A 13,514-nucleotide genomic window follows, 5' to 3' on the forward strand; every position below is an offset into this window, starting at 1 on the left:
TTCGCTGTTGGCCGCTTCCTCCTATGGCTTTCGAGGCATCGGAGCTGCTTAGTGGTTTACTTGAGAGTTAATCCTTAAAATTGTGGGGTCTTCCATACATATCGCGTTGCAGGTTATATTCCCTTTAGAGTACTTCTTTTTTAATTTGAAACTTAAATGCGTTTACGATAGTTACTATCGCCATCAAACTAACCTGGCATTAACCGGTGAAGAGTTTAGAAAGGGAAGAGTCTCCCCGTCCAAAACTTTCGATTACACAATCACTGTCACAGATTTTCCTTCGCAGAAATCGTTCAGTGTCATACTTATTCGTACTATGTGATTTATGCTATAAATAATATGGTGAGCTAAGGAAATTTCACACAAAACAAAGGCAAAGATACAGAAGCTAAAAGTTTTTTGTTAGGATACAGTATATTTTCTTTTTGCTATAATTATTTCATACACATTCCTTAAAGAGGGAAACACTTCAAGATAATGCGTCATGAAACATTTTAGCGCCTTCTCTCAAACACTGCAAACGTTTCCGGGCTTACGGGCGAAAATTTTATGGGAATTTCAAATAATTTTGTAAATTTTACAAAATCAAATAGTAAAAATGTTTAAATAAAATACTCGGTTTTCTGAAATTCATTATTTGCTATTTCAGAAAATTAATAACAAAACTTGGATCCGCAGCGCCGGTGGGAATAGTAAACCCGAAATTTAACGTCATAATTTAGTCGTATCAAATAGTGGCAATATCTTACCCGGACCAACTTCAAGCTCGTTTGACGTCAACTTCGCACTCTAAACATAGTCAACCTAAAAATTTGGCTGTATCCGGAAAACTGTTGGTGAGAGACAAAGCCGGTATTAGGGCAAAGCGAACGAGGCAACCGCCTCGGGTCCCGCGGTAAGCGCTACCTTCAGGGGCCCTGAGACGATTCAATGATTCGAATTTGATTCCGGGTAAGCTTTTATGATTCGAATTCGATTCCAGATTCGAAGATTATTCTTTGGCTCCGAAAAAAAATAAGATTCTCGGTCAGATTCCTGTGATTTGATTTATGGGAATCAGGTGTATAGCAATTTTATGAATTTGCTCACCGAGCGAGCGAACCCTATTTGTTTCGAACATTTCCTCGGCAAATTTGTTATGGGGGGAAGGGGCCCCGCGAGCCCTAACGCCGGCCCTGGTGAGAGAAAACAATTTATCGAAGGTAGAAATCAGTTCCGACTAAATATGCCCGCCGATTTCAATAAAATGTCTCCGTTAAATAAAAAAAAGTGGGGCCAAGATAAACCTTTCCTTCGCTTAGCCATTATTGCAAATATGAAATTTTAATGTTGAATGGTTTTGTTTTGAGCCTGAGGGGGCCCTTTTCGAACTCGGGGCCAATGGGAAAGACGGCACTGCACATACTTATGGTATTATGTTTGTTATGCATAGATCTACTCTTTTCGTTGGCCAAATTACTGCCAGCTAGGAGAAGCAAACACAAGGAGAACGCCGTGTTGTGCACACAGAAAAATATTATTGTAAATTTTACAGTAAGCTGCGGTCAGCATAGATGCCAGCTAACCAACTCTAACTGATTTTTTTATTGTCATGCTTACTATTAAATTTACTGAACACTCTGCTGTTTAAAAATACAGCAAGATAAAATTATATTTACAGAGTAATGCTGTTTATTTAACCTTCATTCCAGACGTATTTAATACGGTAAATGCATGTAGTTTTTACAGTAAAATCCAATGTTTGTAAAATTCCAGTGTTTGCCGTAGTTTTAGTTATCAAACGTTATTAGTACAGAACCCATTCACAACCTTAAAATTTCATCAACAATTTTACGGATCAAACCATTATCACGTTGGTTTAATTATAAATTTCAAATATTTTATTAATCAATTCATGATAGACGTATATAATTTTTTTTATCAATTATTAAAATTATTATAACAAAATAATTGACTAATTATTTTCATAATTCAACAGATGAAATTTATCGAAAATATCGTAAATATTAAAAATGATTACAACTCTAGTTCATCATGTTTAACTCAATCCTTTGTAGTTTAGAGTTATAGGGAAAACCAAAGGAAAGTAAACTATTAACTTGGTTTCAAATTATTAAGCACACTATGAACAAGGGTTGTAATTAATATAGCATTTTGCCTGGAATGCTACTTATACAAAAGAGTATATAAAAATATTTTTATCGAATATTATTATATTTAAAACTAAATTGAAACTTGTGCGATTTTAAAAAAATGTTTTGACAACTAAATAATAATTAGTTGTTTTATATACTAGCGCTTTCCGTTTATAACAGAAAAAAACAACAACGTGTGGTAAATTTTACGCATTTTTGAAGTAAAACGTCAACCACGGTTTCATATTGTTAATTTTAATATATCTGTCATTTTAAAAACAGTACGAATATGAATTTTTACAGTCGCTGTAAATTTTACGACAAACTGCTGTTAACCCACTTCAACTGCACCTTGCTGTAAATTATAAACCGTATTTGCTGTTTTTTCAACAGTAAGTTTTGAGTGTGTAGCTGCCAAGCTATAACGATAAAAACCTGGTTAGGTCTCAAATTCAATAATAAATACCTTCAAAAACGGAATTTTAATAAAACTTAATTTTATGTTCCGATTAATTAATTCATAATTTTTACTGTTCAAAGCGTTTCGATTTTCAATAAGCCTTGGTTGATACTTCAAACCGGGCAGTTCCTGGGCATAGCTGTGCACTGAGACTTGGTCTCGGGCTCACCTCATCAGAAGGGTGGCATTTTCCTTGAGCTTGGTCCCCCAGAATGAGGCCGAGACCGTTCAGGTAAATTCCTAGGTTGTTGGTCGCCTTGGTACAAAAACATTATGTCCATGAATGAATACCAGTTGAGAACTATCAGTCTATCAGGCCTTAGACATATAATGATTTTAAGAGGTCATTGCCGCAACCGAGTATCATTAAAAAATTGGCATTTGGAGATAAATATTTTCATTTAACTTTTAAGGCAGAAAATCCGATTCACGAAACATTGTTACCATCAGGCCCGACAAGAGAGGGGGAAGCCGGTACAAATTACCGGGGCCCGGGATTGAATAAACAAGATATACTTATCCCGGGTTTCCCTCCGATAAAGTATAGATATCTCCAGTAGTGACGGCTCTCTTGGGGCCCGAAATTTATATTTTACCGGGGCCCGGGCCCGCTTTCAACAGCCGCTTACTAAATTCAAAAACCAAAATTAAGACAGTTTCATAGTCACATATTAGCCTAAGTAACATAATAACCATAAGTATGTCAATTGGAAAAACAAATTATCACCGAACGGATTTTCAGAGCTATTGCGCAATCTAGGTTCAGTCAGTGGCGTAGCAGAGACAACGTAGCCCCCCAACGAAACTCTTTTCTGGGTTTTAGTCGGTATTTAGCATATTATTTGATAGGACTTTAGGGGCCCCCTGAAGCCCCATGGCCCTCCTGCAATGCGGGTTCTGCGGGGGCCTTATTTACGCCACTGATATTAGTTCTCAGCACAGAGCCCCCCCCCAAGTGTCTAAATATGCTTAAGGTGAAATAAACTCCTGCCAAGGACACGCTACGCAGTTCGAGTGCGAGTCCAAGTCAGAGCTTTGCGAAAATGTCAGCGTCGTAAAAAGTTCCTTCAAGAAATTAGCAAATAAGGGTCATACTTATAGTGATTATGTTACTTATGATATTAGTAAAAAAACATATCAAGCGTTTAGGGATGGAGACTGGATTTTTTGATCGGAGGGGGATGTTGACAATTGACTTGGAGAGGTTCCAAATTTATCGCGTTCGGCATATATTCCGGGCCGTCACTAGACGATTTGGCACTACAGCCAAAATATTTTCTGTCTATTCGGTTTATAATTATGGCACCAGTCAGTTTGTGATTCTATTGAATGGTCCTGTATGTATTTACATACGACATACTCTAAGCCAGGGTGATCTTCTCTAAACCTTGGAAATGTCAGTCTTTTAAGTTGGGCGTGCCTGTTATCGACTTACTCCATAGGACCGGCGTTTCAAAGTCATTTCGTTACCAACAAAAGAAAGATAAACTGCTAGCTTGTTTATGAGCGTAATACTAAATATATAATGAAGCTTAAAAATAATAACCTACATGAAATATTTTCGATCATTTTGAAATTTACGCGATAGACATTTCTAAAATATATTAATGAACCACGCGTAGGATCCTGTAGGAAGTCAACAGAAAATAGGCGAAATTCAAAATTCGTGCCGCCGTTTTAAAGGGAATTCAAGCTTGTATTTTTCCTTTCTTAATGGTCGTAAAAACATTTATTTCGGCAACTCAACACCCTGGTCACAAACAACCGTCGCCACGTAGGGTCATAGTCCAAGAAAAGATATTCTAGTTGAGCGACCGGCCCCCCAAAAACCAATATTTGGTAGCGGTCCCAAGTGGGATGATGCCCACCTTGGCCTTGCCCCATGTGGGCGCATTCGGGGAATTAAAATTAGCCTCTGCTTAAAACGCACGTTTTTTTCTCGCTCCTTCTGCGCAATCGCTAGTGACGTCACTTATTTTATGGAGGTAGTTTATACATGTTATTATTTTGTCCGTCTATTCGAACCAAGGCCTAACAATTGCGAGAGTGGCAGCGAAAATAGGTTATTGCATATTGTTCCATAAGTTTGTCACTTTGGGGAATATTTTACTGTGAGCTAGTAACGGAGTGACGTCATCACCAGAAGAAAATCTCCTCCTAGAGAGATGCTATCAAAGGCTACGTGTGATGCGTTAGCAAGCGGACGCAAAACGGTGTTGAAGCCCGTAAAGCCGTAATGCAGTCTGTCCTGTGAATAGCTCTCAGTAAAACTTTTGCATGTGAAGAATAGGAAGTGTCACACTTATGTAACAATATTATTTACTTAATGTTATTATTATTAAACAATAAAAACTATATTACCTAGAAATGTGAAATTTTCAGGATGTACATTATCGGGGAAGGTCGTTGTTATTTGAAAATTTCAGCAAAATCGTGAAATTTTTCACGGTTTTGGATTTTTAATTTTTTTAACGCTAGGTGGTAGATGAAAACTGCCAATGAACAAGTTGTCGGGCATACTCGAACGAAAACCTGAAGTGAAATTGGTTTGGTCGGAATAGGTCAATTTGTCACTGAGATGAAAAATAACAAGTTGGTAGTAGGTGGCCAAAGACTTTTCTCAACTAGTTTAAAAAGGAACCTATCTAAATTGTATGACTGCTAAAAATGCACGTTTTTCGAACTAATTTATTTTATTGGTAATTCGTTTTTAAAGAAAAAAAACAATTTCCGAAAATATTACAATTTTTTTTAAAAAAGGGGGTTGTAAGAAGTCTACAAAAATGACTAATTTAAGCCAACTGAATTTCCCAAAGTTTTTTTTGCATTTGCACTTGGATTAAATTAAGGTTTATTAAGTATTTAAAGTGCGGAGTCACCGAAATAAAAACCATTACCTCCATATACTTCAATTATTAAGTATCATAACCGTTGGAAAAAGCCGGCTTTTTTTGAAAAAATCCAGACCAGTGGTTTTAATGGCTATAACCGGTTTTTTCGGTTATATCCGGCTAAAGTATAAACAGTACCTTTTACTTATGTAAGTAGAAATTGTCTGCAGTTATTGTCGTAAATAAGAAACTAAACAAATAAAGCGAAATAACTATATAAAATAACATAATTATTTTTATTTCCTCGGGAAATTCCCCCTATTTTTTGTGTATGACGCACCGACAGAAGCGAGGCAGCAAACTTTGGAACTTTAAACCTACTGAAAAACTGGTAAAAGTAAACCGATTTCTAAATATGAAACAAAAAATAAACTAAATTTCTAAATAAAAACTATTAATTTACTAAAATATTCATATTGTAATTAAAAAAAAAAGGCACAAAAATCTGGATTTTTTCAAGTGGCTATAACTGGATTTAACCAGGTGGCTATAGCGGGTATAGCTGGTTCTATGCCAACCCAACTTACACTACGGTGATGGTCATCAAAACGCACGTCTATTAAGTCAGTTGTTTCAAATGTTCTATCCTGACAGTCGACTTTGAAGATGATGGCAAAGTGAATCCCAGATTCCGCGAACGGGAACATCATAACCTGTTTAAGGCTTTAAAAGTCGCTAGATGGCTTGGGCCTAAGGTGGTGCCTTGGGTATTATCCAAGCTGATCATTATTATTATTAATATGGAAGACACAGTCATCGCCTACTTTGTCGCCTACCCTCGAGCAAGTATAAGAATGGCACGCTCCGATTAGGACTTGTCAACGCATTATGTCTGGAGTGTCCTTGACCACCATAACTTCCATACATACCATGCCAGGCTCAACCAAGCCCTTCACGATGGTGATAGGTGACTTGGATTGAACTTTTTCAACTGTTTCAGGGCCATGGCCGACGCGAATGAAGATTTCCTCTCGTGTCTGATGAGTGCTCATTCTCGAGAGAACAATTGGAACAACCACATGTGGAGCGATGAAAATCCGCATTGGTGATTCCCTAACCACAATCAGGTCCAATTTCGCTTCAACGTCTGAGCTGGTCTACGAGGACCATTTTTTCTACCGAATCGGCTTAATGGGGATAACTACTTGGCCTTCCTACGGAATGAAGTTGCGGAAGTTTTGGAACATGTACCTTTTATCGATATCCTACGCCTTAGGTTCCTGCATGACGATGCGCAAAGAGGTGTGGTACAATTCTTTAACACTGACAAGGAGACTACCCGAGGTGGTTATCACCGATTTTGTTGAAACTCGGAGGTTAGGTAGACCTTATGGTAGTATGAAAATTGCCAAAGGGAAAAATTGCAATGGGCTTTAGTTTTCCCATGGCAACCGAAAACGATTTTGACCTCTCAAAACGAAAAATTCTCCGTTTAAAAAAGCATGGGATTTTCGCGGTTTTACTTAAAAAATTTAAAAAAATTAAATTTGAAAAACTTACCCAAAAAGATGAATTTGACCTATTTTGGGTAAGATTCATCAAGGATTTTGGGTAAAATTTATCAATTTTGGTTAAATTTTAACAAAATTTGGGTAACCGAGAAAATCCCATGTTTTTTTAAATGGAGAGGTCAAAAACATTTTCGTTTGCCATAGGAAAACTAAAGCCCATCGCAACTTTTCCCTTTGGCAATTTTCATACTACCATAAGGTCTACCTAACCCGCGAGTTTCAACAAAATCGGTGATAACCACCTCGGGTAGCCTCCTGGTGAGTTCCCCGGGCGTTTGAAGGAACGGTCCAGTGCGATGGCCTCCTAGGTCCCCAGATTGGACCCCGTCGGACTTTTTCCTGTGGGGATTCGTGAAGGATTAAGTTTATAAGACGCCAATCACTAGCGAAGAAGACTTTCACCAGATAATTATTGCAGTGTTTCGACTCGTAACTCCAGCTATGGTCCGTGGTTCATTTCAAAATATGCTGTATCGCGCACGAACAACTCCTTCCGCGTTGAGTTTGCAAGTTCTCTCCACACTGGTTTAAGAGGTTTTCCCCCGAGTTCTTCGCTTTCCCCTTCCATAAAAACTTGTGGAGGTTAACCGTACGGTAATAGTTAGTGAAGGGAGCTGTTGGTTTGCGTGGCGTGAATGGCTTGCCACCATCCTCCTACAAATTGTAACCCAGCCAACTGAATTAATGGCTTTAAAAGTCGCTTGACGACTTAAGCCTAAGGTGATGCCTTGGGTGTTAGCCTAGCCTAGTTGATAAGGCTGGTACATTTGTAAATTTTGTGAAACTTTCGGAAATTAATTCTTTTTGCCAAAATTAATTACCATTAAAGAAAATTAGTTTTAAAAACTTCATTTTTAGCAGTCATACGAACATTACAATTTAGATAGGTTTCTTTTTAAATTAGTTGTGAAAAGGCCTAGGCCACCTACTACCAACTTGTTATTTTTCATGATTTAATACCTCAGTGACCAATAATTGACCTATCCCGACCAAACCAATTTTATTTAAGGTTTTCGAGTATGATCTACAACTTGTTCATTGACAGATTTCGTCTACCACTCAGCGGTAAAAATAAATTTCCAAAACCGTGAAAAATGTAACGATTTTGTAGAAATTTACAAATAACAACGACCTTCCCCGATATAGTGTACATTATTTTAGGTAATGTAGTTTTTGAGCAAAATACCTAGGGTGATCAAATCAAAGCACCTTGTATAGGCATTGATGGAAGGCAAACCCTTCCGGCACAGCTGCCCACAGCATGGCTGATTCGGCAAGAAATGAGATAATTCCCATTGACGTGCTTCATAAAACAAATCTAGTCCTTACATAATGTAGATGAAAATACGGAATATAAATTCATATAGTGGCATGCTTTTTGTTACAGTATAGTTATATTTTGTTATACACTGTATTATAGAAAGCCTTTTTATGTTAAAATGCAAGTTTCATTATTTATAAAATCAAATTTACGAATACCTCTGAGGAAAAACTATTAGCAAAAGCGACATATTATTATGCTAGACGCGACGTCTTGATAAGCGATATCCAATGACGTCAAATAAAAGTTCTCGTTTGAAAAGGGGCTATATGCGCCAACTTTTTTTTTTAAGGAAACTTGTAGTTTCCCACCTGGTCATTTCACCTAGAGCTGGTTGAAAAGACTATCATTATGTGTATTATATTATTATTATTTATTATTTTGTTATTTATGGTTATAGTAACATCAGATCCGACAGGGCTTCGATCAAGGAAAGTAATTTACTAGTCTTGAAAACTCCGCTAGAGGGCGAGATTTTCGCTAATTTGTTGTTTCAGCAGCAGAAACTGAGGCCCTCTACTCTTTGCTGTAAATATAATGACAGTCTGACAGGGAGGCGAAGATTTCCAATCATCGGGGTACTACAAAATGTAATATATACACTTCTGGTTATATTAACATAAGCTCCCGCCAAAAAAACAAGTTACTAGTTTTGAAGACTCCGCTAGATGGCGATAGTTTCGCTAATTTAAGCGAATGTAGGTTTGTTTTCGCTGAAGCACGAAACGCGAGTTGGCAGCCGCCTGTAATCGATCGACGACGCAATGTTTTCCACGGACGCTGCTTCGCTAATGAAGCCTCTAAAGATTTTTTTGATTAGATTTTATCGGCATGACGTTATTTATATACGATTATAATACCCCCCTCGAAATCAGTAGAGTCTCTTTGTGAAAATGACCCTAATTACGGGTTTCCAGTACGTTGAATTGGCATTTTGTTTGGGAACAATTCAGCCTCCGCTTATTACCGAAAACAAACACAACTGTTCACTGCAAATTTTAACTACTCGTTCTCACGTACTCTGCTCCGGTAGACGCGGTACGATACTATAATGCATTGTTTGTTTGTGTTATGTCTATAATATTCTCAATAATGTCGGATACAAAGAATTCATCAATCGAATGGAATTTTCAGATAATCAAAGAGCCGTGACTTGCACTACGACGGAAGAATGCGGCAAATACTACGCCAAAAGTACTTGCGAACAAGTATCGTGCGTTTGCAAATCGCACTCTGCATCGATTTTTGCGAACGAACAAAATATTCCGCCAAAAACATTAATTAAAATTTGTACAGGTGAGAGATTCCGTCTGTTTTTTACTTTTAGTATTGAAAAATAGAGCAATTTACCATAGACTAATAAATCTATTCCACGAACTAAACATTAAACGTTACTTTATCTAAAAACTTCTACTATTTAATTCACTAATAATTAATTAATTTATTCATTAATATGAAAAACTCTCGTTGTAAAATTTTAAAACGATAGTTTGGTGTATTGGGTGTAGATAACTTTTGCAGACGATTCATTGAAATCGTTCCTAGATCAAGCCGCTATGTAAATGAACTTCTCCCTGTACACCGTTGTAACGGCCGTGGAACACTTTTACAGGCGTTATCATCTATTTTGTTTTTCGTATTATCGTAAATTTGAATACTAATATTTATTATTATTTTAAAGTCGATTTAGAATCACCAAAGATAGAAGGTTGGTTTTAGTATTATTTCAAAAAATTCCGTTAATTTTGCTGACAAAATATATATGTAGGATATTATGATAAATATGATAAGTCGTCGTCGTCGTCGTCAGATGATAGAAAAGGCGATTCGGTGTGGTTTAACATGTGGCATTCGCCGTTCCAACCCGCTCTTTTTATGTTCCTGGGACTGAGTTTAGTGATCATGATCAGCTGGTGGATTTATTACGTGTAGGTATATGGGAAAAGGGTTTCGAATTGATTGAATCACACGCGTCTGTTCTTTTATTTGTTTTAGTCGCAAAAGGACCCTTTATCACCTTTGCTGTTGGCCTGTCCACGAAAGAGATAACAATCAAGATATGCAATATAATTCTTGTACCGAAGCGGTTCCGGGTGGAGACTACGAAGCGCCCCCTTTAAGCCCGGAAGTGGCGCCTTTTCTCGTGCAAAATGATCAGCCTCCCCCTTACGAAGTCGCCCTTCAAGTACGCTTTCGCTTATTCTTTGTGACCTACGTGATATTAAAAAAAAATCATTATTGATTTTAGGTGAGCACAGTGCCGAAGTATTTACAGAACGAAAATTACCTGAGGACATAAAGTATAATTAGCTGAATTTATCTTTATTTATTGGCAGGGCTACTCAACTTTAGGAGGTTGGATTACGACACTATACCTGTATAAAATCGCGTGTCCGCAACAAGTCTTACTTTCTCCCACCCCCCACCTGAGTGAATGATGGAGATTTTATGTTGATTTGTCAACAGCGCCCTCTATTGTACATAAATAGAAGCTCGTAATAAATTAAAACAATGATGGGTTGATTAATTATGAAAATAATTTAATAAAATGTACCTTTTATAACTTAAAAAATATTTTTAATAATATTAATTTAAAATTACGGCTATTTGTATAATCAAAATATCTTTACTCAATGTAAATAACCAGATGGCGCTCCTGTGCAATAACGATAAAACAGTCGGGAAAGCGAGTCTGACTTATGGGCGCCTTTCAAAAGTTCAGTAGTCCAACCTACTAAAGTTGAATAACCCTTCTAAAATTATTGTAGCACGATGTTATTGTTTTTATAACAGATGGCTAGAGTATCTCTATATTTGAATAAATACCCTAATCCTATTTGTCGCAAAAAAGACCTTCTGCCATCGAGCTGGTTGTTTCAAAGTGATATTTCAACGCTTCGAATAAAAACATTCGTGTTTATTATTTGTTATTACTTTATTTTATTGAATTTGGAAATTGTTTTTCCCAAGTATTTTTGTAGCACCTGGAAAATAATGTAATTGGCAATATTTAATTGGTTAGGTTAAAACTTTAAATTGACGAATTATATACCCTATTTTAGTATAAATTATCACTATGAATCAGAAGTTGATAATACAGTGTGTTTCAAAAGGTTATGCAAAACGTTTAAGGAGTTGTAGGGGGTGAGTTGAGAACTTCAAAGTGTGGCCTACTAGCCCCTAGAAGTAGGCTGCAACAAGGGCAAAACCAAGCTGTTGGTTCGTGTGATAGATAAAAAAGGACTTTGTAAACAAATCGAGGTAACCAGCGTAAAAAGGTAACTTAAACAGTATTTAAAGTCCCTGCTGTTTAGTTTTGCGCTTGTTGCTGCCTACTTCCAGGGGCTAGTAAGCCACACTTTGAAGCTCTCTGGCGCTCTTTTAACTCATGATCGTAGGAAAATGGGGAAAAAAACAGGCATACTTCTCAACTCACCCCCTACAACTCCTTAACATTTTTGCAAAACCTTTGAAACACTATAGCTGTATATCTCTTACCAGGGCCGGATTAAGACTTTATGGGGCCCTAGGCCCAAGTTAATTTTGGTGCCCCCTTTCAATAGCGAGCTAGGCGCTTCCTCAATTTATAATTGAGAAATGGAAGGAAAATTCATTTTGCTGCCAGATTTAGTATGTCGTCAGGGGCTAGACGGCAGTCCGTCAGAGAATGTGACAATCAAACGTTTTTGGTTCATAGGGGTGGACGCATTTACTTAAATTACTCCGGAAAATATTTTATGAAAAGCAAATGATTAAAGTTTTGTACTTTTATTTTTTTCGAACCCTTTTGGTGCCTCTTGTAGGCTTGGTGCCCTAGGCCCAGGCCTATTCGGCCTATTGGTTAATCCGGCCCTGTCTCTTACAAGTCCATCTAGGGTGTAAAAATGAAACACGTACCTTCGCAGGTTCGACGCGGATTCCTAGGCTTGAATCAAAGTTTATCGCGCTGATTACTTTTCCTAATCATGTAAAATATAAAAATTACACGGCGTAGGAATATGTATAAATTAGTAAATCATTTTCCCAATCTGATAGTTTTATATTAGATATGATGAATTTCGTCCGAAACTGTTTTCTTCCTAAAATCATTTTGAAAAGCGATTAACATCAGCATTATTGGGAGATGAATCGCCTCGCAGCAAGAGGAGCCGGGTTCGATCTCAGATTGTGAAACCTTGGAGCGACAAACACAAGGAGAACGCAGCTAGCCTTTAAACACGCTGACGCAGTGTTGTGTACAGATTTCATTGCACGAGCCTTTACGCTGAACGTTTTACGGAAAGGGGGGAAGACAATTTCCGAATTTTCCCCTTCCGACGGCAGCAGGCGCAAAAGCGTCTAACCAATGAAAATTGTACGCAAGAAAATGCACGACTTTTAACGGGTTGCGTTCTCCTTGGGTGGGGTCCTGTGTTTGTTGCTCCTAGGTAGCACTGGGTTGAAACTTGAAATTCGGAACCACTCCTTCCGCGTTGAGTTCCCTACTGGTTAAAGGGGTTTTTCCCTCTTTCCATAAAAGTGTAGTTAGCTGTTGCCTCAAAGGCACAAAGGCCCTTGCCACCACCTTCTTGCGCAATTTAACCCGGTCACCTGATTTAAAAGCGTTAAAAGTCGCTTGATGACTTGGGCTTAAGGTGGCGCCTTGCGTACTAGCCTAGCTGATTATTATTATTTAATTTTTTTATTCAACAATTAGTATTAGCAAGAATGTATTTATTTATGCTCAGGGAGAATGAATATGTCGAGATTATTTTTAGCGTTTCTCCAATTCCACCCGTTGGGGCCCCCGGTATGCTCCTCCGCTTTAATAAATTCAAATAATACTTCAATCTCATTGGTTCTTAAAAATTACGTTTTTCGACGCGATTAACGCTGCTGCGAGGACGCAAAAAATAAGCCCGCGTCCTTTCCCACCGATAGTCCATCGATAGTCTCGACATATTCATTCTCCCTGAGTATAAATAAATACATTCTTGGTATTAGTGTTCTTTTTAAAGCTTTTTAAATTTCGCTAAAGTAGCCGAGTATAGTTTTGTTGATATTTAACAATGACCGCAGTAAATACCAAAGTCCTTGCTTTTAATTTGACTGTTTTATTTAGCACTTCTGGAAGTCAGGTCAAAGAAGATTCAATTTTACTGACATTCATATTATTTTGGTTCATATAAAATTACACCTACAGTTTGGTTTTTCACC

The 13,514-nt window shown here is 37.5% G+C and overlaps 1 protein-coding gene across 2 annotated transcripts; it reads left to right on the forward strand.

Annotated features, from left to right (window-relative positions):
- The first annotated feature begins 9,051 nt into the window (after window positions 1–9,051).
- LOC149948278 (uncharacterized) lies at window positions 9,052–11,207 on the forward strand. 2 transcript variants are annotated; one of them, XM_090172373.1, is made up of 7 exons: window positions 9,052–9,356; window positions 9,453–9,614; window positions 10,000–10,026; window positions 10,087–10,246; window positions 10,314–10,503; window positions 10,567–10,618; window positions 11,112–11,207. In XM_090172373.1, the coding sequence occupies exons 1-6, from the start codon at window positions 9,212–9,214 to the stop codon at window positions 10,615–10,617; spliced, it is 735 nt and encodes a 244-aa protein (XP_090028499.1). In that variant the 5' UTR covers window positions 9,052–9,211; the 3' UTR covers window position 10,618; window positions 11,112–11,207. The 2 variants fall into 2 exon arrangements, with proteins under 2 accessions (XP_090028499.1, XP_090028500.1); XM_090172374.1 differs by lacking the exon at window positions 11,112–11,207 and having other exon boundaries at window positions 10,567–10,697.
- Window positions 11,208–13,514: the final 2,307 nt, after the last annotated feature.

Source organism: Leiobunum rupestre, chromosome 4 (assembly GCF_980474605.1).
Source record: "Leiobunum rupestre chromosome 4, qqLeiRupe1.1.hap1, whole genome shotgun sequence".
Taxonomy (NCBI): domain Eukaryota; kingdom Metazoa; phylum Arthropoda; class Arachnida; order Opiliones; family Sclerosomatidae; genus Leiobunum; species Leiobunum rupestre.